This window comes from Babjeviella inositovora (assembly GCF_001661335.1).
Source record: "Babjeviella inositovora NRRL Y-12698 unplaced genomic scaffold BABINscaffold_8, whole genome shotgun sequence".
NCBI lineage: Eukaryota > Fungi > Ascomycota > Pichiomycetes > Serinales > Babjeviella > Babjeviella inositovora.
Window position 1 is genome coordinate 695,569 of NW_017566845.1, and position 24,606 is coordinate 720,174.

The 24,606-nt window shown below is 48.3% G+C and overlaps 11 protein-coding genes and 2 non-coding genes across 13 annotated transcripts; 9 read left to right on the plus strand and 4 right to left on the minus strand.

The window, feature by feature from the left end:
- The first annotated feature begins 150 nt into the window (after positions 1 to 150).
- On the plus strand, positions 151 to 249 carry BABINDRAFT_t241. The gene has a single exon. It is a non-coding gene; the product is annotated as a tRNA-Ser (tRNA).
- On the minus strand, positions 159 to 3,116 carry BABINDRAFT_162268 (chromatin modification protein). The gene has a single exon (XM_019129257.1). It carries the CDS (start codon positions 2,997 to 2,999, stop codon positions 657 to 659), a length of 2,343 nt encoding a protein of 780 aa, XP_018984559.1. The 5' UTR covers positions 3,000 to 3,116; the 3' UTR covers positions 159 to 656.
- Positions 3,117 to 3,423: 307 nt separating this feature from the next.
- On the minus strand, positions 3,424 to 3,923 carry BABINDRAFT_162269 (uncharacterized protein). The gene has a single exon (XM_019129258.1). The coding sequence runs from the start codon at positions 3,815 to 3,817 to the stop codon at positions 3,596 to 3,598; it is 222 nt and encodes a 73-aa protein (XP_018984560.1). The 5' UTR covers positions 3,818 to 3,923; the 3' UTR covers positions 3,424 to 3,595.
- Positions 3,924 to 4,534: 611 nt separating this feature from the next.
- On the plus strand, positions 4,535 to 6,093 carry BABINDRAFT_162271 (nicotinamide-nucleotide adenylyltransferase). The gene has a single exon (XM_019129259.1). It carries the CDS (start codon positions 4,626 to 4,628, stop codon positions 5,907 to 5,909), a length of 1,284 nt encoding a protein of 427 aa, XP_018984561.1. The 5' UTR covers positions 4,535 to 4,625; the 3' UTR covers positions 5,910 to 6,093.
- Positions 6,094 to 6,532: 439 nt separating this feature from the next.
- CDC55 (protein phosphatase 2A regulatory subunit) lies at positions 6,533 to 8,392 on the plus strand. Its single transcript, XM_019129260.1, has one exon. The coding sequence runs from the start codon at positions 6,661 to 6,663 to the stop codon at positions 8,068 to 8,070; it is 1,410 nt and encodes a 469-aa protein (XP_018984562.1). The 5' UTR covers positions 6,533 to 6,660; the 3' UTR covers positions 8,071 to 8,392.
- A 504-nt stretch (positions 8,393 to 8,896) lies between these two features.
- BABINDRAFT_38178 (uncharacterized protein) lies at positions 8,897 to 9,793 on the plus strand (the record flags this gene model as incomplete). Its single annotated transcript, XM_019131858.1, has 1 exon — positions 8,897 to 9,793. One exon carries the CDS (start codon positions 8,897 to 8,899, stop codon positions 9,791 to 9,793), a length of 897 nt encoding a protein of 298 aa, XP_018984563.1.
- A 161-nt stretch (positions 9,794 to 9,954) lies between these two features.
- Positions 9,955 to 12,396, plus strand: COX4 (cytochrome c oxidase subunit IV; the record flags this gene model as incomplete). The annotated part of the gene is made up of 3 exons (XM_019131831.1): positions 9,955 to 10,314; positions 10,394 to 10,482; positions 11,949 to 12,396. Coding segments are annotated over 3 exons (897 nt in total), but the record flags the coding sequence as incomplete, so codon positions are not given.
- Positions 12,397 to 12,814: 418 nt separating this feature from the next.
- BABINDRAFT_37946 (uncharacterized protein) lies at positions 12,815 to 15,801 on the minus strand (the record flags this gene model as incomplete). Its single annotated transcript, XM_019131843.1, has 2 exons — positions 12,815 to 12,979; positions 14,851 to 15,801. The coding sequence occupies 2 exons, from the start codon at positions 15,799 to 15,801 to the stop codon at positions 12,815 to 12,817; spliced, it is 1,116 nt and encodes a 371-aa protein (XP_018984565.1).
- Positions 15,802 to 16,007: 206 nt separating this feature from the next.
- BABINDRAFT_t246 lies at positions 16,008 to 16,093 on the minus strand. Its single transcript has one exon. It is a non-coding gene; the product is annotated as a tRNA-Tyr (tRNA).
- Positions 16,094 to 17,075: 982 nt separating this feature from the next.
- Positions 17,076 to 18,650, plus strand: EAF3 (Eaf3p). The gene has a single exon (XM_019129261.1). It carries the CDS (start codon positions 17,197 to 17,199, stop codon positions 18,286 to 18,288), a length of 1,092 nt encoding a protein of 363 aa, XP_018984566.1. The 5' UTR covers positions 17,076 to 17,196; the 3' UTR covers positions 18,289 to 18,650.
- Positions 18,651 to 19,268: 618 nt separating this feature from the next.
- Positions 19,269 to 20,288, plus strand: BABINDRAFT_22648 (uncharacterized protein; the record flags this gene model as incomplete). The annotated part of the gene is made up of 1 exon (XM_019131295.1): positions 19,269 to 20,288. A coding segment is annotated over one exon (1,020 nt), but the record flags the coding sequence as incomplete, so codon positions are not given.
- A 1,025-nt stretch (positions 20,289 to 21,313) lies between these two features.
- On the plus strand, positions 21,314 to 22,196 carry BABINDRAFT_162277 (uncharacterized protein). The gene has a single exon (XM_019129262.1). The coding sequence runs from the start codon at positions 21,365 to 21,367 to the stop codon at positions 22,007 to 22,009; it is 645 nt and encodes a 214-aa protein (XP_018984568.1). The 5' UTR covers positions 21,314 to 21,364; the 3' UTR covers positions 22,010 to 22,196.
- An 824-nt stretch (positions 22,197 to 23,020) lies between these two features.
- On the plus strand, positions 23,021 to 24,539 carry BABINDRAFT_162278 (cystathionine beta-lyase). The gene has a single exon (XM_019129263.1). It carries the CDS (start codon positions 23,094 to 23,096, stop codon positions 24,294 to 24,296), a length of 1,203 nt encoding a protein of 400 aa, XP_018984569.1. The 5' UTR covers positions 23,021 to 23,093; the 3' UTR covers positions 24,297 to 24,539.
- The last annotated feature ends 67 nt before the right edge of the window (positions 24,540 to 24,606 follow it).

Genomic DNA, 24,606 nt, shown 5'->3' on the forward strand with positions numbered 1-24,606 from the left:
GCACAGTGGAGTATAACTTATTTTTAAATGCTGTCCAGAGCTTATATTTTATATCGTTGTATTGTCAGCGGCCCATCTCTACCCATCCTCCGAATGTCTCAAAAAGGTAAATCTCGTTGGAAAAAAAATAGATAAGACACATAAAATCTAGGCACTGTGGCCGAGTGGTTAAGGCGACGCCCTGCTATTTCCGAATATCAGTTTAGGCGTTGGGTTCTACCTGCGCAAGTTCGAATCTTGTCTGTGTCGATTAGCTTTTTTACTTTCACACCGCTAACCTCGTTGATATTCTCAAGTAATGAGCGTTTACGGCGTGTTACAAACCGGAACGATGCTTTGCAGACGGTAGCCTTATTGGGCAATCAAAGGTTGCCATTTGGCCTCTGCATGGCTTGTCAACCCGTTTCAATATCCCGAGTCCCAAATTTTTACGCGGTAAATCTCTCGTATCAGGTTGGCGCAAAAGATTTAAACTCTCTACTCGCTCTCTTTCAATGGTCACTGCGAGTAAGTCAAGTGCAGTGTGTTATGGTGGGGTAAGTCTGATCTCTGCTTTGACAGTCTCCCAGGGTGAGTACACCAAATACGGTCGAGTCATTACTCAAGAAATCATCATAAAATAGTTACTAATACAAAACAGCTCGGGCAGACACCCTCTATATTTGCGGCTGGAACGGCCCGCCGGCAAGACACAAGTTTCGTCTCGTGAAATGAACCTTGTATAACGGGGTCCGCTTGGTAAAGTACGCCGTCATGTGGTCGGCAGAGGCAATAACCTCTCTTCTTCGTCTCCCCTGGTCATCCTTGTCGCCAGCAGCGTTAGCATTACCGTTAGCACCGTTCGAGCTCGAAGGGGCGTTCAAAGGGTTGCCACTGAACGGCTCTGGCTGTGGTCCACTGTCGTTGGTCCCTCTCTTGATGTCCCAGACACGAATACTGTTGTCGGTAGATCCACTGACCAACACACTGCCCTCGCGCGAAAAGCTCAACGAGGTAATGGTCGCCTTGCCATGGCCCCTCATGGATTTTAATCGTCTCCCGCTGCCGATGTCCCACACATTAATCGTACAATCCTCACCGGCACTCGCCAACCATCTCCCATCAGGCGAAACCGCCATACAGTTCACGACCCCAGTGTGGCCGATGAAGATACGCGTGGAGTTACCCTTGTTAATGTCCCACATCCGACAGGTCTTGTCGGAGGAACCCGTGAAGAGGTAGGTGGAGTTTGGATGGAACTCCACGCAATCAACGTCATTTAAGTGTCCCGCAAAGATACGCAACGGGTAGATGTGGTCGCACGACCAGAGTCTCGCCGTTTGGTCGTGCGAAGCGGTGGCAAAGTAGAAGCCATATGGCGAGAATTTCACGTCCCACACTGGCGCGTTGTGCCCCTTGTACGACACAAGGGCCGTGTAGGTGTCCAACGACCAGAGACGGGTGGTTTTGTCCTCCGACGACGAAAGGAGGTAGCGGTTGTCGGGAGAAAAGGACACCCCGTAAACCGACCCACTGTGACCCACCAAACGGCGACTGTGTAGGTTGTGGTCAGCGCCGTCCCCGTCCTTTTTGAGAATGGACGACAACGGGTTGCCGTCGATCGACCACAACTTGACAAAACTGTCGGAGAACCCAGCTGCAACCATTGTCGAGTCGTCGTTAAACTCCAAGCAGTTCATGTCGTTGTTGGTGTTGTGGAACGTGTACATGCACACGGACGGCGCGGTGGCCTGGATGGAGTCGATGTTGATCTTGGCCCGAGAGTCCTGGACGGACAAAATCTCGCGCTTCAAGTCGTACGCCGTTTTCACGGGCAACGGCAAAATCTCCCGGGACGGAGACTCAAAGTTCTCCTTCGGCTCTTCCTCCTCCTTTGTCATTTCCTTGAACTCCTCGACCAACGTCTTGCCGTTGACCTTTGGGCTCTTGTCGTCCTTATCCTTCAACTCCGCCTCCACCTCCTTTGCAAACTCTGGATCCATCGGTAACTTGCCCAACTTGACGCTCTGCGAGTTGAAGGTATCGATTTCCTCCACCCCCGTGATTCCCAAGATGCCCTCCTCCGGGTCTAGCTCACCTGGCTGGTCATTCTTAGCACTGTCGATTGTAGAGGTGGAGTCGATACTCGGCTCTAAGTATTGGTTGATGATTCTGATCAAAATCCCCCCGCCCACGGCTTCGTTTTCGTGCAAAAAGTACAACAAGAGGTTAAGCGACGTCTTGGAGACCACAATGCGGTACCGGTTCAGCTTGAACGCCTGCGCGAGCTCGTTTTCCAGCAAGTGGTCGGTGGTGGAGATCCCGGACAACTTCTGGATCTCGATCCCGTGGAGGATTGCGTGGTCCTCGCTGAACTTGTCGAAGAATGCCTTGGACTCTTTCACGTGGTGCTTGGACACGAGCTCCAAGAAGCAGTGGATGAAGATGGGGTACAACACGCGTGTGAGCTCTGGTTTGTAGAGATCCAACGAGGTTTCGACCCAGCCGCGGAGCATGCGGTACGCGCGGTAGTAGATTTCTGGATCCATCTCCATGCGCTTGTCATCTTCGGCCCTCTTCACCGCAGCGCTAGCCGCAGCAGCTTCGGCCGCGGTCCTCTTGACAATGGCGGTGTTAGCGGGAGTGATAGGGGGGCCCTGTGCGGTGGGGTTGCCAGAGGACTCGTAGCGAAGCATGGACTCAGTCTTGTGGTAGCCCTGTTTATTGAGATACTCAAGCACGATGCGGTTGAGATCCTCTTGGGAGAACTGGGAGCCTGTCTTTGGTTTCGCAGGGGCAGCAGCCGCGGGCGCGGGTTTAGCTGTCGGTGGCACCGTTTTGGTAGCTACAGAACTGCCTGCTTTCGCATTAGCAGAGGTGGCGGCTTTGGCTTGCGGCGGGAGCGTCTTTTGCAGCGACTGCGTGTGAGATGCTGACGACTGTACCTGTGGCGCGATTGAGACGTTCTGGGGAATAGCCAGCGGCGTCTCGCTTTCCACCGGAAGGGATTTGTCTGACATGGCGATTGGCTGGGAGCGTAATTAAGATGAACGCGTCAGTGACTACTTAAAAGTTTGAGGTAGGACAGGAACAGTGTCTGGGATACCGCGATATGAACAAGGCCGTATGGAGAGACTAGATGATTTGATGGGTGTTTGCGCATCGCATTTGGCATGTCGGCATATAAGCTGTGGTTGACTTTTTGCCGATGTGGTGGGCGCACGCATAGCTGAGCGACCGGTCCGAATACCTTTGAATAGACCGTATACGGTGTATATCTAACTTGATTTTTATTTTTGTGGATAATTACTGAAGGTATCATGTTGGTTTACTTTGACTTCTTTGGGTGGCTGATTAAGGACGAGGCAGATCTTCAATCATACCTAAACAAGGCACCGTATCTCTGAGCCTCATACGTAATGAATTTCGTGAATTCTCAGCTGTGATTTTGCATGATAACCGAGCTACGGCTCTATAAATACGCGTAAGCCCCGGCTTACTAAGAAAACGATTATTTGCCCTACCGTACGTGCTTAAGTTAGAATCTGCAAGCTTCCTATGGCCCCCTACCTAATGGGGCTAGACTGATGCGTGGCTAACTTTGAGGGCCCCTAAATTAGTGAGATCCACCGTCAACTGCTGAAAAAAAAAACAAAAAAAACCTTATCTCTGAAGTCGCCAACTTGGCGCTGATCGAGCTCAGTAATGGTCTGTATACTTTGTATATGTGAATCATACCGTAGACGAAGTCCCTCTCACCTAATCCCCGCAAGAATGATTCAAGATGAGAATTTGGTTTCAAGCAGAGAGAAACTGTATTCGGGATGAATGATGCCATGTCTGTCCAGTAAATGGTGGGAGCGATTGTGTGAAATTGCCCCTCGTGTACATGATTTTCGGTCCGGACGCAGACAACGCCACATACCCCACCCCCGGAGTCGCGCTGCTTCTCTGTTTTCACCGATGAGGGGTAATGAAGAGAAAATAAAAAAAAAAATAAACGAGACAAGCCTATTTATCTTGTCTTTGAAGACGTTTCCTTACTATCACCAGATATGCTACTTTTGCCGCACTTTTCTGCTTTGACACAGAAATCACACCTGGTTCCTAAAGTCTCGCGCCTCATTGTAGATACTACTGACTTCGGCTATAACTCTGTTATATAATGCATTTAGGCTACGACCCATGATATATTCTCGGTGTTGTAAATAACATTGTTGTGGCGTCGAGGCAAGCCCGGGTCGCGCCTAATAGCCCCACGGACCGGTTTCCCCATTCAGACCGCTGGGCACACACCCGAAAAGCAAAACCTGTGGCCGTGCAACGTCAGATGATACGAAATGCAAAATCGTATATAACCAATGCGCATCCATAAAACCTACGCGCTTTGCGCATTAAACATTTTATTTTGTATACACTAAACCAAATACTTTGCTTAGCTCTCACGCAAATCGAATTACCGGTAACAGATACTTGTGACCCTTTTGCAGCCATTGCTACGCCCTGCCTCCTGGTATACACTAATTACATTCCCCGGTATAACCGCTGCCTTTCCAAGTGCCATCTTAGCTTCCGTACTCACTTCCATAAAAAGCACCATACCCACTTCTATAGCTGTCCTGCCATAACCAGACCCGAAACACAATATGGACCCTACAAACGATCCTAACTTCACGCCGCCGTCGATGCACCTTCCACAACCACCGCCAGTACCGCCGTCTCGCGTGCCATACACGCCTCCTATCAACCGCCCGTTCGTGTTAGCAGACTTGGGCTCGGCCATGGACGCACCGTCACCGCACCCACTGCTCGAAAGCCGCCGCTCGTCGCAAAAGTCGTTCTCCAGACCCAAGTTGTCTGCGAAAATCCCCATGGCGGAGACGGACTTGAACTCAGACTCGTCTCTGGGCTCCGTTGACGAGGACGAACCCGTTTTTATCTGCGCAGAGGACTCATCGGGGATCAACCAGGAATTGGAAGCCCGCCCCGAGCTCACCAACACCTACTTTGACACCGAGGACCGCAACAGCGACTTTGGCGATGAGAGCGTGCACAAGGGATTCAACATGCCCACGCTCCCGCGCGTTCACTCGTACCAGATCGCGGACTTGGAGGAGGTGCCGCATGGCGTGCAGCGCCAGGCCAATGAGCTCCACAGTTACCAGTTCCCAGATCATCGCTTTGCCACGCGGATGAACGACCCCTCAAAGCACCCGTTGGTAATTGTGGCGTGTGGGTCTTTCTCCCCGATCACGTACTTGCATTTGCGCATGTTCGAGATGGCCATTGACGCAGTGCGTGAGCAGACAAAATTCGAGGTCATCGGGGGCTATTTCTCGCCCGTTTCCGACAACTACAAGAAACGCGGCTTGGCGTCGTCGACTCACAGAGTCCGCATGTGTGAGTTAGCGTGTGAGCGCACGTCGTCGTGGCTCATGGTGGACGCGTGGGAGTCGTTGCAGCCGACATACCAGCGCACAGCGCTTGTTTTGGACCACTTCAACGAAGAGATCAATGTGAAGCGGGGCGGTATTGCCGGAAAGAACGGCGAGCGCAAGGCGGTCAAGATCATGTTGCTCGCAGGCGGTGATCTCATCGAGTCGTTCGGTGAGCCCGACGTGTGGGCCGACGCTGACGTGCACCACATCTTGGGCCGCTACGGGTGTTTGATCGTCGAAAGAACCGGGAGTGACGTTAGATCGTTCTTGTTGTCGCACGATATCATGTACGAGCACCGGCGGAACGTGTTGGTGATTAAGCAATTGATTTATAATGATATCAGCTCGACAAAGATCCGGTTGTTTTTGCGAAGGGGCATGAGCGTGCAGTACTTGTTGCCCAACTCGGTAATACGGTACATCCAGGAGCACGGGTTGTATATTCACGAAAGTGAGCCGGTGAAGCAGGTGATGTCGGAGAAGATGGTGTAGCGAGCCTTGGAGAGCTTACAAGACGAGGCCAGAGCGATGTTTGTGCTTTCTAGGTGCGTCTAGGAACTGAGGACTGAGCTTTGATTTTTAGGTATTAATACAGATGGAGGGACCTAGAACTTGTAGAGATGCCAGATGTAAAATACTGGAGCGACCTGAAAGACGAACTCGGCAAGATTAAATGAAATGGGTTCCACGTGAATTCTGTAAGATGGCGTTATAAGCCAAAAAAAAAAAAAAAAAAAAAAAGTGAGGAGCGTTTTCTCGCTATATCTCGTTTTAAATTTAGTCAATCCTTTTTGGTGCAACACGATGCCAATAGTACAAACAGAAGCTATTGGGGAATTTACATGGCACTGCCCAAACTCAAAAGGTCTCTCCGAATTCGAAACAGGGGCGGTTGTGTAAGCTCCTTCCGATTTATGAGATAAACTCATACCCTTTATGGCCCATTGTCGATAAAGTTAAATTCCACGGACACCTCCATATCCCCCAGACCTCATCACGCACGTGCCTTTCCGCTTATCATGACAAACCCACACTCGCGCTTACATAAGCCAATGCGACATGCTGGTTCTCCTCAATTTTCTCCTTGCTAAGTGAGCCAATTTTTAGTCGGCGTCACGCTCTCTCCGCCTAGCACCATCACCAATTGCCAATACTTGCGATTGAATAAACCATCTCCGTATTTTAGCGCTTCTCGCATAATACAGCCACAAGACAATCACACAACTACACATATACACCAGCCATGTCGGAAGAAGCATGGAAGTTCAGCCAGTGTTTCGGTGACAAGGGCGACATCGAAACGATCACCGAGGCTGACATCATCTCGACAGTCGAGTTCAACGGCAACGGTGATTATCTCGCTACAGGCGACAAGGGTGGGAGAGTGGTGCTCTTTGAGCGGAATGGCAGCAAAAGGAACTGTGAGTACAAGTTCTACACGGAGTTCCAATCCCATGACGCGGAGTTCGACTACCTCAAGTCGCTCGAGATTGAAGAAAAGATCAACAAAATCAAATGGTTGAACACGTCGGGTAATTCCTTGTCACTTTTGTCCACCAACGACAAGACCATCAAGTTGTGGAAGGTGGCGGAGAAGCAGATAAAGGTGGTGGCGGAGAACAACCTTTCCGAGCACGGCGCGCCGGCCGCGTTATCCGCGGTGCAGCAGCAGGCGAAGCAGCAAGCGTTGCGGATGAGCGCATTGAAGTTGCCGCAGCTAACCGTGCACGACAAGATCATTAACGCGCAGCCGAAAAAGATATACAGCAACGCGCACGCGTACCACATCAACTCGATCTCGGTGAATTCCGACGGCGAGACCTTTGTGTCGTCCGACGATTTACGCATCAACTTGTGGAATCTCGGCATCTCGGACCAGTCGTTCAATATTGTGGATATCAAGCCGGCAAACATGGAGGAATTGACGGAAGTCATCACGTGCGCGGAGTTCCACCCCCAGTCGTGCAACCTCTTTATGTACTCACTGTCCAAGGGCACCATCAAATTGGCGGACATGCGCGAGAACTCGCTCTGCGATAGCCATGCGAAGATCTACGAGGAGTACACGGACCCTACCAACCACAACTTCTTCACGGAGATCACGCTGTCGATCCTGGATGTCAAGTTCAGCCACGACGGCAAATACATTGTGTCGCGCGACTACATGACAGTCAAGATCTGGGACGTGGCCATGGAGCGCGAGCCTGTCAAGGTCATCAACATCCACGAGCAATTGCGAGACCGCCTCTGCGACACGTACGAGAACGACGCGATCTTTGATAAGTTCGAGGTCCAGTTCGGCGGCGACAACGACTCCATCATGACCGGGTCCTACAACAACAACTTCATGATCTACCCCAACGCCGTGTCGGGTACAGCCGCCAGTAGCGCCGCTCCTGAAGATGACGTCATTGTGCTCCAGGCGGACAAGTCAGCTTTCAAGACCAAGAAGGTGGGTTATACGAAGGCACGCCCGGGTGTCAAGAACCGCCTCTCCATGAATGCTAACGGCACCCTCGGCATGATGAAGAAGGACATGGACTTCGAGACCATCGACTTCAAGAAAAGTATCTTGCACGCCAGCTGGCACCCGCACGAAAACTCCGTTGCCATTGCGGCTACCAACAACTTGTACATCTTCAGCACCTTGTAGCAAGCTGCTGGTATTTCCTGACGACTTTAGTTCTTGTTTACTAGCTTTTTTTAATCCGATTTCAGTAGCCAACCGATGGCTGTAAGCGTGACGTTGGTATCGTAAGCCATACTGAACCAGGGGTCCGAAGCGTGGTGAAATCCAACAACCTTATGTGGTAATTATCGTCATAGGAGAAGTTAAGGCGCTGCAACACTTAGGTGTATAGTCCGGATTGCAGGGCCCTAGATACCTCACGACGGGGTCTCGTACAACGGGTAATTCACTGTCGGCATCTCACTAAACATGTTCTTTTTGTTACGGGGTCTCACTGAATACGCTCTGTTTGTTACGGGGGGGGGGGGGGGGGGGTCTCATTTTAGGGCAGTGTAATCCAGGTATAACTGTAAATCTGAAGAGCGACACTAAATACTAACAGATACGAATAGCAGGTATTTAGGGCCATCCTTGGCTGAAAACTCTTTTTATTCTTGGAATTATCATCCGAATACTTAGTTTTTAAGCTGATCCGTTCAATAAATTAGTAATGAGTAATACAAATTACAGTCCCAACTTTTACCCCGCTTGATGTCACAACCGGGGGAGCTGGTTCCAATTGCAGGTGGAAGCGAGGAGAGTATCTCTCCTGCATCTTGTCAAAATTTATGTGACCTCCGATATCTACACATACCGTCGCTATCAGATCATCTACCTTTATTTATCAGTTAAGGAACATATTCGCAAATTCAAGGCCTGCTCGGAGCACTTGTATATATTGGTTGATATCCAATCTACGTATTTCCCAAATCCCCCTAACCTTCACCCCACAACAAGACCAACCTCCCCCATGTCTACCCAGTTCGCACTGGTGAAGCTCGTTCTTTTGGGAGACTCCGCTGTTGGCAAGTCCTCCCTTGTTCACCGTTTTGTGCGAAACACCTTCAGTGCTTCCCAAATTGAAGCAACCATCGGTGCTGCCTTCATTACTAAGGTCGTCAATTTGCCCACTCCACCCGGAAGCGAAGCGCTAGAATCCCTCGATGCCGCATCGCCCCGGGTAGTGAAGTACGAGATTTGGGACACTGCTGGTCAAGAAAGGTACAGATCGCTAATCCCCATGTACTACCGTAATGCAGACTTTGCAGTGTTGTTGTATGATGTGTCTGATCCCGACTACGAAAAGTCTGAGAGCCGGTTGAAGTATTGGGTGGATGTGTTGAAGTCTCATGCAGAAACCATTCAGGTAATTGTATGCGGTAATAAGTTGGATTTGGTGCTCATTGATGACAGCAATGGGAACGAAGAGACCGAAACCGAAGAGACTGAGGCTGAAGAGACTAATAACCATGACCCAGCAAGTGCTTCGACTGCCGCTAAAAAGGCGAATGAAACAGAGCGGGCGTGTGGTTCCTTAGGTGCGGTCGTTGAAAGCATAGACCACTCTGAGAGTCCTTCGCAGGGTCACACCTCGTTTTCTGACTCGACAGCTACACATAACAACGGTGTGGCAGAATTCTGCCACAAAAATGCCATCCCACACTACTTCACAAGCTGCAAGACGAATTATAATATTCACGAGATATTTTACGCCGTCATACCGGATCTTATACCGCCAGATCGGTTCGAAGTCCTTACTCTAGATGGCGCTAATGGCAATAACGCAACCAGCGGGAGTGGGACGGCGGGGGCGGTAAACCTACAAGAGAGATTGAAAGATAAGTCCCTGAACGTGTGTGCATGCTAATACCTGGCCAATCATCCGCATCACGCGTGCTTAACCGATATATCCAACGTATACCATACAGTTTGAAAGTGTTTTCCGCTCTAAATAAATTTTCATAACATTGGTGGAAAGAGAAAAAAGCCCTAAATAAGATAACTATACAAAACTAATGTTTGCACAGCTTACACAGCCTTCTTGGCGGCATCAGCTGGGGAGATCTTCTTTTCCTTGTTGAATCTTTGTCTGGTTGGTGGAGCTCTGTTTCTTCTGTCAACTCTAGATCTGACTCTGACAATTCTGGCGTGGATAGCACAGGAGATACAGTAGTGCAACTTGTTGTACAACTTTGGCAAAGCGTATTCGGCGTAGACAGAGGCTTCGGACAAATCTCTGACAGCGGCAGCTTCAACCATGTTTCTGATGGTGACACGCTTGATGGCCTTGTCCTTAGGGACACATCTGGAACAGTTGACACATCTGACTGGCTTGACGTGACCTCTACCCTTCTTGTTACGACCGTTGGAAGCTCTCTTCTTTGGCATGTTGACTAGAGATAGTTAGTAACAGTTCGTTTGGCCTGGGTAATGAGACAAAAGATCACCGGATACGAAGCTTGGGTAGGTGTGGATCCTTATGGGAATCGAGAAAAAAATTTCAACCTCGGACGATGAACGGGCTATTCGGAAGGGACAAGGCTTCAATTCGAATCGGTCGCAAAACGTCCAATTAACAACGTAAGGCGTCGACTTTTTTTTTCAGGTGAAATTTTTCATCGTGGCTCCTCCACTCGGAAATGGCTTTGTTTGCTTCTTGGTCGCATCTGGATATCTTCCGCTGGTCATTATAGGTACACCGATTACATACCTAATTATGTATAATTTCAAAACTACTAGTACGTTCAAGATAGCCTAAGCGGAGAAGTACTTTTATTTAGGTGTCTGTCTCTCACACCTGAGCGGTCGGGTGCTCGCTCACACAATCGGCGCTACCATACAACATTCAGTAGAGTGAAAGGAGGAGGGCAGCAGGCAGGGCTCGTGGTACCAGAATTGGTTTCTGGCAGTAGCTAGGCCGAATCCGGAAAGGCTTGTTCGATGTGCGTGCTAGTTAGGGACAGACATAGAGAAAATTTTCCAAGATCGCAGGATAATATTCGTCCGCCAGTCCCAGTGAGCGACGAAAATTTGCGTATGCAGAAACTACGGAAAATGAGGCTTTTCGTTTTTCAAAGTTTCGCAGTCACTAAAACCCGGATTTGGTCAAGCCCTAGTGCAGGATAAACGTGATGTCAGGTGCCATACACGAGCCTCTGATCACGTGCAGGAAAAACTAAAAATCTACAAAATTGATTTCTTTTTTATTAGTCACATGACCAGTCAGGTGACTAAGTCTCCCTTTCTCAATCGACCAACCACCGATCGTGAAATAACACTAGCATTAGGAAGCTTTACTATGAGCAGAATGGTGGTTATGCGCGCTGGCCCTCTAAAAAGTGAGCCGATTCGCTTGCCAAAGACGAAAAATGCGGTGAACGCAGCGTTATATTAACGAAACGTCCCTGTCTAGCTCCTCGTAATATCACCAAAACATAGACATTTCACATATTCATAGTATGTTTTTGACAAAGAACGGTGTTACAGGAGAAGAGAGATGGTACAGAGAGAAAGGGGAGCGGCTATAAGCCTTGATTGAACAGGTGTTTGAATGTCCCAAAATCTCCAAGAATGAGTCCATGAGGCACCCCAGCATGACCTCCACTTATAGCGCATATCTAAATTCTTGTCTATTCTCCTATGGCAATAATACAAAGGCATTTACTTAGAAATCGCCATTGGAAAGACGCGCCGCTGTTGTGTACAGATAACCATCTAACCACCGAGCCCTCCACGATAGCGGTGCTGTTGTCCAATTAATGTGCTCTACATTGTATCTGAGCTTTTTGATCCTTGCTAAAGCAACCACAGGGATAATCGTGCATGGAGCACGCGGACTGTCCTGCCCATTTCAAGGGACAATCGTTCTCGAAGCTGGTGTCCTCCCCAATGAGCATTCCTGTTTTCTTTAAACATTGTCTTTGGCAGTCTACAAGGCTGCCTCTAACGTTGCCGGCCCTCCCTCTCTCCTGACACCTCAAATAGATTGTGTATACTAACCCCCCCTTCTAGATGTTTGCCAGATCTTTACGTGCCCCAGTCTTGCGTGCTATCCAGCCAAGACAATTCACCACCACCTCTATTGTCCGCCAGGTGCCAGCTGGCTACAAGAAGTTGTCTGACCTCAAGACTGCTGATGACTTGATCGGCCCAGGTGCCCAGCCGGGTACTGTTCCGACCTCTTTGGAGCAGGCTACCGGTTTGGAAAGATTGGAATTGTTGGGTAAGTTGGAAGGTATCGATGTCTTTGACCAAACACCGTTGGATGACACCAGAACTGGTACCATGGCCGACCCAATTGTCATTGATTCCTTCGATGACTACCGCTACGTTGGTTGCTCTGGCTCTCCAGCTGGCTCTCACCCAATCATGTGGTTGAAGCCAACTGTTGAGAGAGAAGGTAGATGCTGGGAATGTGGTTCCGTTTACAAGTTGAACTTCATCGGTAACCCAGATGCTCACCACCACTAAGGGTTTTGCTCCCAAGCTTGAGCCTTTCGCCAGAGTCATCTCTATATCCATATAATTCATTCCTCCCATTTTACTCTGTTTCTCTCGCAGTTCAGCATTCCATGTTCCGGTCCTGAGTCTCAAAATATTTATACACATGTTTAATTAGCAAAAAAAAAAAGAAGTTAAAGATTGTTATTCATACGTCTGGAATATGTGTAACGCCACGAAGATTGTTTGGACCGGCCCCAACTGCCAGTGTTAGCGCTTTTTGGTGTCTGGTCATAAGCCATTAAGCACGGTTACTGCTTGTCTGATTTTGGATATGCGCTACATTTTTGGTTTTGTTTAAGACTTGCCATGTTTTCTTCACTTTGTGTTCTCCTTACTTGTATACGGGTCTAGATTCTTTCACGTACGGTATGCTCTAAAAATGCCTTTAGTTCACAGTGGTATAACCTTTGCCCCCATACAAAACCACATTCTTGATGTTATCCATGCACTGCAACGCCGCAGTCTCGATAGTTTCAATGGTGGACGAACCGATATGCGGGGTAATACATACGTCATATCTCGTGGTCAACTCCTCTTGAACAACCGGTTCCTTTTCATAGACATCGGTGCCGAAGTAGGTAATATGACCAGTTTTCAAACCGTGGGTGATTAACGCTTCAGTGTCAATGGTGCTACCTCTCCCAACATTCACAATCTTGCAGCCAGGCTTCAACATTTTGATGCGTTTTTCGTTTAAGTAGTGGTTCGTAGTTGGCATCTGGGGCAAACAGTTGATGACGATATCGCACTCCGCCGCGAAGCTCTCGAAGCTTTCGTGGTAAGTCAATTCAGCATTGTTCCCTGGCTTGCCATAGTACGAAATCTCAGCGGCCTCCTTCGCTCCGATAGGGCCGGACTTCTTCATATAGTGAACATACATCCCTAATGTCATCAATCTCTTGGCCAATTCCGAGCCGATCGAGCCCATACCGACGATAAGAGCATGCTTCCCCTTTGGCGTCATGACCCGGCGTCCCCCGACAGAGTGGCCGTAGGAGAATGTCTTGGCCTTCGCTTCTTCTGCTGACAAGAAGTTTGGATAGCCAATCTCATTGTTCCAGGAGTCTGAGTTGACTTGGATTCTCGAAGCAAAGCAATCTTTTGTGGTTCTCAACTGGGTTTCCATGAGATTCAAGTATCTGAAAGCGTTCAACACGTGGTATAACGCCACATCGGCAACCTGCTCAATGGCAACCTGCGCCGGGTTGTTACACAAAATAATGCCCCTTTCTGCCCGCAACTCCTCGCCGTGGTATTCACCGTATCCGATAGAACTCAAGCAAACCACCTTTAAGGTCTGCGGGAACGCGTCGCGCAAATCGGATGGAATACCTCCGATTTGATAGAACCCTATGTGGTCAAGCCATATGGCAACGATGGAGGTGAACTTCTCCTTAAGATCAGCAATAAAAACCTCACGGGTCAGCAACTTGTAATGAATGACCTCAAAGGTTTTGGAAAATTCTTGGTATTCCGGGGTAGTGCTGGAAATGTCCCCGACGGCCAACACCTGGAGTTTGTTGTTTTCAGCGGTCATTGCGGAATATATTTCGTATAGCGAGTAGCCAGAAGCAGAAAGGGCCGGAGTGGTATCAAACTGAGGTAAGGTGCCTTATATAGTTTGATAAATGCGAACGTGCAAGTGCATCGGGTGGGGGTTTCAGTATTTTTTCGTGTTAAGTGCAGTACGACCCCCACGCTTTTTGCCTCGCGTTAGCCTTCCCATTAGGAAGAATACAGCGGATGCATACTGGTTATGACATTTAACTTGTGTTAGAGGTGCGGCTCAGCTGAGCCACAGCGCCAATCCTACGATCAATCTCAGAGAAACTTTCAGCCCTTTGTTCCTCTTAAAACACTTTGTATAACCCCTGTATTTTTGGCAGGCACGGCAAGCGATCTCTAATAAAGGTTCATAGTTCGATAGCGGGACTATCTACTTCGGCGGAAACCCAACTCTCCGCGAAGGTCAATACCCTGGGTTGAGCTCGATCATAGCCATAGCTCCAGTTTTGTACCTCTTTGACTTATTGAAAGTTGTCAAGGTTTCAAGTACTGTATTCCGAGGCTACTATTCGCTAGAAAGACGGATTTTACGCCTAGAAGCCCCTGGGATGAGATGCTTTACAAACTGGAATTAATTTTCCGTCACCCTTAGCAACCTGCTGCCCCGAATATGAACCTCTCTGTACGTGGTAAAATGCAAATCTTCCTACACGATGTCTTAATTTATGAAATTGGTAATACAGAGAGAAACCATGTGCTCTAATTGACTCTGCTTTCCGGTTCCTGACCCTGTAAAACGCGATCGATTTCAGCCAACGCGTGGATGGTGGTTTCATTCCAGGTGCTCATGGTGCAACTCCCGATGTGCGGAGTTAAAAAGACGTCACCGGTTCTGTTGAACAATTCTGGTTCCACCATTGGTTCATGTTCGTAGACATCCATACCAACGTGGGAGATGTGACCGTTCTGCAAGTACTTGATCACGGCCTTTTCGTCCCAGGCAGTCCCACGGCCGGCATTAATGATCTTGATACCCGGTTTAGTGAGCGCTAGCGTCTTTTCGTTCAACATGTGAGTGGTTTCAGGGCTGCCTGGAACAACAAAGACAAGGAGATCAGCAACTTTTAACCCTTCTTCAAAGGAAATGTGTTCAATCGGGTAGTTGAATCGGGCCAATTCAGCCTCGGACAACGTTTCCCTCTTGACATAGGAGATCTTCATCCCGATAGAGCTAAGTCTATCGGCGATGGCTTGCCCGATGTTACCGAAACCCACAATCACAGCATGGTGTCCTCTTGGGGACTTGACGGCCCTGCCACCGAATTGCTGGCCGAAACAGTAGCCCTTAAACTCAGATTTAATCACGCTACCCGTCTCAGAGTTGAACTCATCACTGTTAAGAATGGCTCTGGAGCCGTTCACGTGCTTGACACTGTTCAAAGACTGAGAAAAAACCAGAAAGTGGCGGAAAGACTCGAGCGTGTGATACAATACGCAATCAGCAACCTTATCGGCAGCACCGGTATACAGGGCAGGGACATTTGTCAAGATGACATTCTTGGAGGCCAACTTGTCGCCGTCGTAGTCGTTGTGGCCAACAGAACAGAGAGATACCACCTTCAAGCTGGGGGTAATGCACTTTTCAGCGACTTCACCCTTAAAACCACCTATTGTGATGAAACCGAGCCACGCGCCGTAGATAGCCTTGACATCCTGGAACTTTTCCCGGAAATCCTGGAACACCTGTTCCTTAGATAACTCGGTGATGGCGTAGTCAATGCATTCGTACTTGGCCTTGAAATCCTTGTACTCCTGGAGGTCTTTGTTCAAGTCACCGATAAATAAAACCTTATCTTTAACGGACATATTTGCTGTGGTTTTGAAGAAAGGAACTAGATTGTAATGGGTTGAAAAACTCCGAAACCCTTTATAGATAAGGCGGATCGCGCCTGAAATGAAATTTCTTCTCTGCATATGCCGACCCCCACGGCTCTTGCCCCTCCACCGCGAGATGCTTAGTAATTGTCACAGACTTAATATAAGCGCGCTCGCATTTGAGATTTAAAAAAATATCTCGGAAGGGTGATTCGAACACCCGATCTCAGGATTTCAATTTAACATTACAGTCCCGCGCCTTAGCCAACTTGGCCACCCCGAGTATTGGATGCAAAAAGATTTTTGCAACTTTCCATACTCAGTTGATGTAACTTCGGCACGTTTATTATTATTGATAAATGTTGATTTTTATAAGAATACATTCATCAATGGATATATACTGACAAAAATTGATCAATTGATTCTAATTTGAATACAGATAGGTTTAGGAACTTTGTGTAGAGTTATATTTCAAATATTTATAATATTATTGGCTATATACACTGTTTATCTACATATACGTATATATCCACTACATTTTCTTTATAAATATATTACTCTGATTAAGATATATAAGGTATATAAACAAATATATTTTTATTTAAAATTTATTGATTTTGACCAGAATATGCCGTCACTTCGTAACTTATTTTTAGCTTCCATAAAAACCCATTGGTCATGAGCCAGGTAATTATGATTCATCCCGCATGGATTTAAAAGGTAGGACAGCTTATAGTTTCTTTTTTTGCTTAGACAATGGTTTAGGAGCAGAGCAATCCTGAGTATCCACTATTGCACCGTTATAATGCCCACACATGTCAATAGTGTCGTGGTTAACGTGAAAGTTTGCACGTATCTATTCGGCCAGATTCTGACCCGGCGCCTGATAGATCACGGATTAGGAAAACTCTCACCACGAAGAATCATGAGGCTGAATCATGGGGCTATATCTATAAAACAGAATTGGACTCATTTACGCGAAAAGCGACACGAACATAGCGTTATCTAAAACCTGCAAAAGTAACACTAGTAAAGCCAATCAAGGTGGATAAAAGCCTCAACAAAACTAACCCAAGATAACAATCTCAACCATCTAAAGGAAATAAGGACAGAAAGCCAGCGGGATTGGCTGTGGCGCACATATTTGGCTATTTTTTCCCGGAACGCGATTGACAGTTTTTTTTCCCTCAGACTGACGCGAAAATTTGGAATCATGTCCTGTTCTGTTTTCTTCGGCTGAGGTTTGATCGATATCCCAAGTGGACGTTACATTAAACTCTGAATATTTTGGACTTTTACACCAACACCTTGCTATTCATCCGCCCTAAGCTTACTTTACTGAACCATATCTCTGATTCCCCCCCCCCTTCCTGGCATAAACGAGCAATGTCGTACCCCAAAGCCACTCCCACCCCAATAAAGATAAACACCAGATGCTTGGCGTACCATGGGCCGCTCCTTTACGAAGCCAAGGTGTTGAAACTCCACCAGGCTGACAAAACATACATCGAAACCAAGGAAGGCCAAACCCCCATCGCAAAATCAGACCTACCTCCCCAGTTCCACAAGCAGACGTCGTACTACCTCCACTACAACGGCTGGAAGAAAACCTGGGATGAATGGGTAGACACCACTCGGGTCTTGGAAATTAACCCCGAAAACCTAGGGATCCAGAAAGACTTGAGGAGAGCCGCCATTGAAGCCGCCAGGGTGGAGAAGAGATCCAAAACCGACTCAACCTCTGTTAGCAGTGCTGGTAGAGGCCTGAAGAGAGGCGCATCCACTGGAAACAGCTCTGCTAATGGCTCAGCCTCGTCTTCGCAGGAGCCTTCGAAGAAGCGTGCCAGAACGACTGCCGATCCAACGCTAGAGACCGAAGATGAGTTTTTGAAGAGACCGGAAGTCCAGATCGCGGTCCCCAATAAGATCAAGAAGATCTTGGTCGACGACTGGGAAAGTGTAACCAAGAACCACAAATTGTTGCTCTTGCCCGCCGAACACTCCGTGGATTCGATCTTGACCGACTACAAGAACCACCAGAAAGAGAAGCTCGAGAAAGCGAGAAGAGGCAAGCATGACCGGGCAAACACAAATCCGCTCCTCGACTACGATTTAATCGAAGAGACGATATCTGGCCTCAAATTATACTTCAACAGGTCAATAGGTGTTATCTTGTTGTACCGGTTCGAGAGACAACTGTATTTAAAAGAGTCCAAGAAGCTCCAGGGGAAGAAGAAAGGGACGGTGGCCAAGGAGTTCTCGTCGATTTACGGCGGCGAGCATTTGTTGAGATTATTGGTCTCCATGCCTGGGCTCGTTGCGCAGACCTCGATGGATGCGCAATCCATCAGCATTTTAGTCCGACACTTGGAGGACTTTTTGGAGTACTTGGAGTCCAGAGCCGGTGATTACTTTGACCCGGCTCGGAACTACGAACATGCATCGCCTGCCTATATTGCCTTGGCCAAGGCTACTTGAAACGGCAAGTATCATCTCCCTGGACACGTGGGTTAGCTCCAAAACGCTGACATAGTGGATAAATATGAATAAGCCAGATTTAACTTGTCCGTAGTTCAGTAAACCCCAGCTTACAACGTTGCATGATCCAATACTGTTAGCTTAAAATATCGTCCAAGCAGGGATATACTAAAGTACGCGAGAAACCACAATATCTAAAACTAATAACCCCAACTTCCTCGCTTGCTAAACTGTCCAGCGGAGTGTCGACGCACTCGTGTGGGGTAAGCCATGCAGTGCATGACAACGGAAGCGTCCCCACCTCTCCCCAACGGAATATTGTCCGTGAGACCACGTAGAACTATAACCTTCATAAACATTGCTCAAGAAATACACTCCTATATATCGTTCACGAGGCGGAGTGATAGCCGGGTTACTACGAAAGCTTAGATCACGTGACATATACTTAGAGCGGATCGCGGCCCCGGAAAAGATCAGTGTAGTTAGTCCACGCAGAAGGTCCCAAAGGGGCAAAAAGAGCTTAGTCTATAGTTAGTTCAATGGACGGCTGGGCTGCAATAAAGCTTGACAAGTTAAAACCTGGAAGTTACGCCTAGGCACGAAGAAAATGGCGCATCTGAACACGGAGGCTGTATATACCACTCGAGGGCTGTCTCTGGTTCGTTCTTTACCGTCACAGACACCCTACTCCAACTCTTGGACCTCTTTTCATCCTTGCTAGTATATATGGTAATCTCGCTTTTTTGTAATATCACACGATATTCCCACCGACATAATCACCCCTATAGAGGACTTTTCCCGCGTATATAAGCAACGGCGTGATACGAAAAACCTCCGCGAAAAACCTCTCAAACCTCGCACCTCAAGGAAAAAAAAAAAAACAGGTTTGCACAAGTGCCACGCCTACACCAACGCTCACGCTACTCCGGACGATAACAGGTTGAGTGCTAAGTAATCCTAATACACAGAACACAACAGCCATGGCCAATAGCAGCAACATCGTTGCTGTGCACTACCGGGTGGGCCACAAAATTGGCGAGGGCTCCTTCGGTATCATCTTCGAGGGCGTCAACCTCCTTGACAACACGCCTGTGGCAATCAAGTTTGAGAGCCGCAAGAGCGACGCTCCACAGTTAAAAGACGAGTTCAAGGCGTACCGTATCCTATCGGGCACCCCAGGCATCCCCCAGTGCTTCTACTACGGCCACCATGGCTCAACACACAACATCTTGATTATCGACTTGTTGGGTCCGTCGCTAGAGGACTTGTTCGATTGGTGCCGCCGCAAGTTTTCCGTGAAAACTGTCTGTCTATTGGCGAAACAGATGATCCGGCGCGTGCAGGCGATCCACGAGTACGACTTGATTTACCGCGACATCAAGCCCGACAACTTTCTTGTAGGGAACCCCCAGCTGCCTAGCCGCGACGTGCTCTACATGGTGGACTTTGGGATGGCGAAGCAATTCCGCGACCTGCGCACCAAACAGCACATTCCGTACAAGGAGAAGAAGGCGCTTAGCGGCACCGCGCGCTACATGTCGATCAACACGCACCTTGGCATCGAGCAGTCGCGCCGCGACGACTTGGAGAGCTTGGGGCACGTGTTCTTCTATTTCCTCAAGGGCTCCTTGCCATGGCAGGGCTTGAAGGCCAATACGAACAAGGCAAAGTACGAGAAGATTGGTGAGAAGAAGCTCAACACCTCCATCAACGAGTTGTGCTTCGGCTTGCCCATCCAGTTTGCCGAGTACTTGTCGAACGTACGGAGTCTCAAGTTTGAAGAGACCCCTGATTATGACTACTTGGTGCGCCTTATGGATCTCGCTTTGGAATCGCTCGGCGAGGCCGATGACGGGTACTATGACTGGATGGACTTGAACAACGGTAGAGGCTGGGACTTGACGTTGAACAAGAAGCCAAACTTGCATGGTTATGGGAATCCTGACCCGCCCCAGAAGCGCGTGCGTGACGTTAAGCCGCGCCAGTCGTCGCAGTCGCAACTGCACTTGCACAAATTCGCTCAGAAACAGATCGACCCGCGCGCCTCGCCCAGCTCTACGCGGCCCAAGACCGCTTCGCCTTCGAACCACTACGGCAGCATGGGCCTCTCACCACAGTACCAGCAGGGCTATCACGACGCGTACTACCAGGAGAATGGCGATTTCCACCGCGGCGAGGAGACGAAAAAGGGCTTCTGGCAGAAGTTGTTCTGCTGCTGTCGCGCGTAGGGTGCTTGGATCTAAACGTTGCGAATTGGTAAGACTGATGATTAGAGAGGATGTCATTGTGTGCATGGAACGGCTGGTAATCCGGCAACCATGCTTGGTTGTAGGTTTCCCCTGTATAATGATTAATGAATGATTGTAACTAGATTAGATTTTGTGGATTAAATCGAACTATGGGCCTAACTACTTACACATGTATATTGCTGTACATTGAGCCTCCAAAAACCAAACGGAATGACAAATCTAATTGGTAACTGAGATATGAGTTGATTATTGTCGAACCCCGAAGCCTAAACGGGAAATAACCAACGTAGAGCGTCACCGTCCGATGTGAGCGACACCAGGCTTGCCTTACACCAACAACGGAAATCATCTAGACATTTAACAGCTGTATCAAGCCACCAATTCCGAATTTCTTAGTTTAGAACGACGTTCATCAATCGGACAAGGCATGCCAGATTCAGACGCCTCTGACGGCAGAATCTACGACTAGCTCCATTAATACCAGCATAAAATCTCTATGTATGACAATAATCGACACGTTTATTTTCTTTAATATTCCTCTAAGCTTTTCAAAACCCAGACAATACTAAGTATCCAAGCTGGTTCCATCACGTGACCTTTCAGTGTGGAAAAACCAATCAACGTTAGCGAATTGGATGTTACTGCTGCGGGTTATGTAAGCGGGAAAAATCTGAAAATGTCACAAAGCGCCAAACCTGTTGATATTAGACCAAGCTTTGAATCGAGCAAGCCATAGCGTAGAACAATTTCACATCACAATGCTCAGTTTATTCGCCAGACAGTCCGTTACGAGAACCTTTGGTTCTGCGTTGGCCAAGCGCTCCCACATGATCTCCGTCCACCGTGAAACCGAGCAGGACAACAGAAACACCCCCTTCGAGTTCTCCAAGCAGAACCTCGTCAGAGCCGAGGAGATTATTGCCAAATACCCACCACAATACAAGAAGGGTGCCTGTATGCCTTTGTTAGACTTGGGCCAGCGCCAGTTGGGGTTCACCTCCATTTCCGTCATGAACTACGTTGCCAAGATGTTGGACATGCCGCCAATGAGAGTCTATGAGGTTGCCACCTTCTACACCATGTACAACAGAAAGCCAATGGGTAAGTACAACATCCAGGTCTGTACCACCACTCCGTGCCAGTTGTGCAACTCTGACAGCATCATGGAGGCCATCCAGTCTCACTTGAAGATCAAGCCGGGCCAGACCACCCCTAACAAGTTGTTCACCTTACACGAAGTTGAATGCTTGGGTGCTTGTGTTAATGCGCCAATGATCGCCATCAACGATGACTTCTACGAGGACTTGACTGCCGCCAAGACCGTTGAGATCTTGAAGAGCTTCGAGGCCGGCAAGCCATTGCCATACGGTCCAGTCAGCGGGCGCAAGGACTGTGAGCCATTTTCCGGACCAAAAGTTTTGTTGAGCAAAGAGCCAAATGACATCAGGAGTTTGACCAGAGCTGATTTGTAAACGACCCAAAACGGCGCCGCGCTGGGTCCCGTTTCTACCACACACCAGGACCGGGAACCGCATGGGCCCAGACCCTGGATGCCACTATTTATTCATCCATCATGTGCATTATTTAATCGTGGGGAAGCATCCTCCACTATATAGTTCTTTTCTACCCTTTTTGTTTCTAATGAAAGCTGTCTTCTGTATGAATGTAGGAGTGGAAATTGCCATTTTAATAGTCCTTTGAACGGATTAAAGTATGATAACCCCACACTAATTGGGCCATAGAACTGGATTGCGTCATAAGCCACGGAGAGTGTTGTATCTGTCAAAATTGGACGTTTGAGGGCTTGCTACGAGAAGCTTAAATACACCAAAAAGCACCCACCATGCTGAGAAGCTACTGCGTACCAAAAACAAAATCTGATAACGGACTCGCACAATTTCTCATCCCGTTCAAATCCAATATTAATTCCAAACCATATTATTAATATCAGAGGCATTAGCTGCCTACTATAGGCTTGGAAGTCTTAACCGCCAAAGAGAGGTTGTATTTGCTTTCACGTGCGCGTTTATAACCTGTAAGGCATTGTTTTTGGCACCGATTCTGTAATCTCAGTTTCATGTAGACAGACAAAGCGTTGGTTGTTTTCAATCATAAAGGCCCAGTAAAAGGTTAACTTATATCTGGTTATAACGAGGATATGGCATGACAGGGTCGACTAAAACTCATGTAGAAAATGTGTCAGTTAGGCCTTTGTCAGATTTCGCACACCGTTCTGTTCGCGAAACTCGTTGTTCACCGGTGTCGGCAACTCACGTGCGGTTACGATTACGTGCGGTTACGATTACGTGCATGCCCGGTATCCGGAGTCAAATACGCGGCCAGAGCGCAGAATAAAGCACCATACAGACGATAGGGCGGGTCACGTTCTTGCTCCGCATGTATGAGTAATACCTCAAGGCTGGGTAACGCAGTGCCCGATCTCCGAGCTCAAAAGTTTTTCAACTAAAGTTCAGAGTCTATCAGTCTCTCTCTAAGCTGGAAAAGGTATTTTCTTCAAATATACTCAGATTTGAATACTTGTCTACTATAACAGCCATGTCCCCTAAAACCTACAACGTGGAAACCCTGTTGGTGTACTCGCCAAGCGGCGACCAATACAACGCCTCCGTTGCGCCGTTGTACCAGTCCGCCACTTTTAAACAGCCATCCTTGACCAATATGGGCGAATATGACTACACCAGATCCGGAAACCCAACTAGAACGGTCCTCCAGAACCACCTCGCGAAAATCATGAAGGCAGAGCAGGTGTACGCCGTGACCAGCGGAATGGGTGCCGGCGACGTCATCACCAGATTGTTGAGTCCCGGCGATGAAGTAATTGCTGGCGATGACTTATACGGCGGCACGCACCGCTTGTTGACGTCGTTGAACAAGAGCGGCCATCTCAAGGTGCACCACCACGACACCACTGACACGGAGTTGATCAAATCGAAGATCAACACCAACATCAAGATGATCTTTTTGGAGTCACCAACCAACCCGTTGATCAAGGTCATCGACATCAGGGCTATCACTGAGCACGCCCACCGGGTTGCCCCAGACTGCTTGGTTGTCTTTGATAACACCATGATGTCGCCAGTCAACATGACCCCCTTGGACTTGGGCGTCGATATCCAGTACGAGTCTGCCACCAAGTACTTGAACGGGCACCACGACATCATGGCCGGAGTTATTGCCGTGCGCAACCCAAAGTTGGCTGAGAGAATATACTTTGTCATCAATTCCACCGGCTGCGGCTTGTCCCCATTCGATTGCTGGTTGTTGTCGCGTGGCTTGAGAACCCTTGCTCTTAGGGTCGAGAGACAGCAGGAGAACGCAGTCAAAATCGCCACCTGGTTGGAGGATATCGGCTTTGCGGTCAGGTACCCGGGCTTGAAGTCCCATCCGCAGTACGACTTGCACAAGTCATTGTGCAAGGGATCCGGTGGAGTGCTTTCGTTTGAAACCGGCTCGACCAAGTTGAGCGCGGGTATCTGCGAGTCAACCGAAATCTTTGGGATTGCCGTTTCCTTTGGTTGTGTCAACTCCTTGATCTCCATGCCGTGCATGATGTCGCATGCCTCTATCGATGCCCAGACCAGAGCCGAGAGACAGTTCCCAGAGGACTTGATCAGATTGTGCGTGGGGATCGAAAACATCAGTGACCTCTTGGACGATTTGAAGACCGCTTTAGTAAAGGCTGGCGCGATCAAGCAGGTTGGTGAGAAATATATCAGAATCACTTCCGCGAAGTTGTAGCACCGACCCACTATATTCCCACTTTTCCATTTATTTCCATTTCCATTTTATCCTTCGATTCTTTATGACGCATATCTGTCGCATATGTTTTTGTTTTTGCCGTTATTAGTTTCCTCTAAAAACTTAAAAGCGGATTTACATGATGAATGTTTTGCATATGTTTTTGTTTTTGTTGCTATTAGTTTTCCAAACTTAAAAGCAAACGGTCCTGGATAGAAAGAAAGTTGCTTTGTTACGTCGTCAGACCCAATGAAAGTTACTTGTTTCCTAAACCCTGTAGATTCACTATAGGCTTGGTGTGAAAGTAGCA

Bases quoted from the DNA above. Each gene is read 5' to 3' on its own strand.
- BABINDRAFT_162269 (XM_019129258.1), bottom strand. From the start codon at position 3,817: ATGGCATCATTCATCCCGAATACAGTTTCTCTCTGCTTGAAACCAAAT.
- BABINDRAFT_162277 (XM_019129262.1), top strand. From the start codon at position 21,365: ATGATCTCCGTCCACCGTGAAACCGAGCAGGACAACAGAAACACCCCC.
- BABINDRAFT_162268 (XM_019129257.1), bottom strand. From the start codon at position 2,999: ATGTCAGACAAATCCCTTCCGGTGGAAAGCGAGACGCCGCTGGCTATT.
- BABINDRAFT_162271 (XM_019129259.1), top strand. From the start codon at position 4,626: ATGGACCCTACAAACGATCCTAACTTCACGCCGCCGTCGATGCACCTT.
- CDC55 (XM_019129260.1), top strand. From the start codon at position 6,661: ATGTCGGAAGAAGCATGGAAGTTCAGCCAGTGTTTCGGTGACAAGGGC.
- BABINDRAFT_162278 (XM_019129263.1), top strand. From the start codon at position 23,094: ATGTCCCCTAAAACCTACAACGTGGAAACCCTGTTGGTGTACTCGCCA.
- EAF3 (XM_019129261.1), top strand. From the start codon at position 17,197: ATGTCGTACCCCAAAGCCACTCCCACCCCAATAAAGATAAACACCAGA.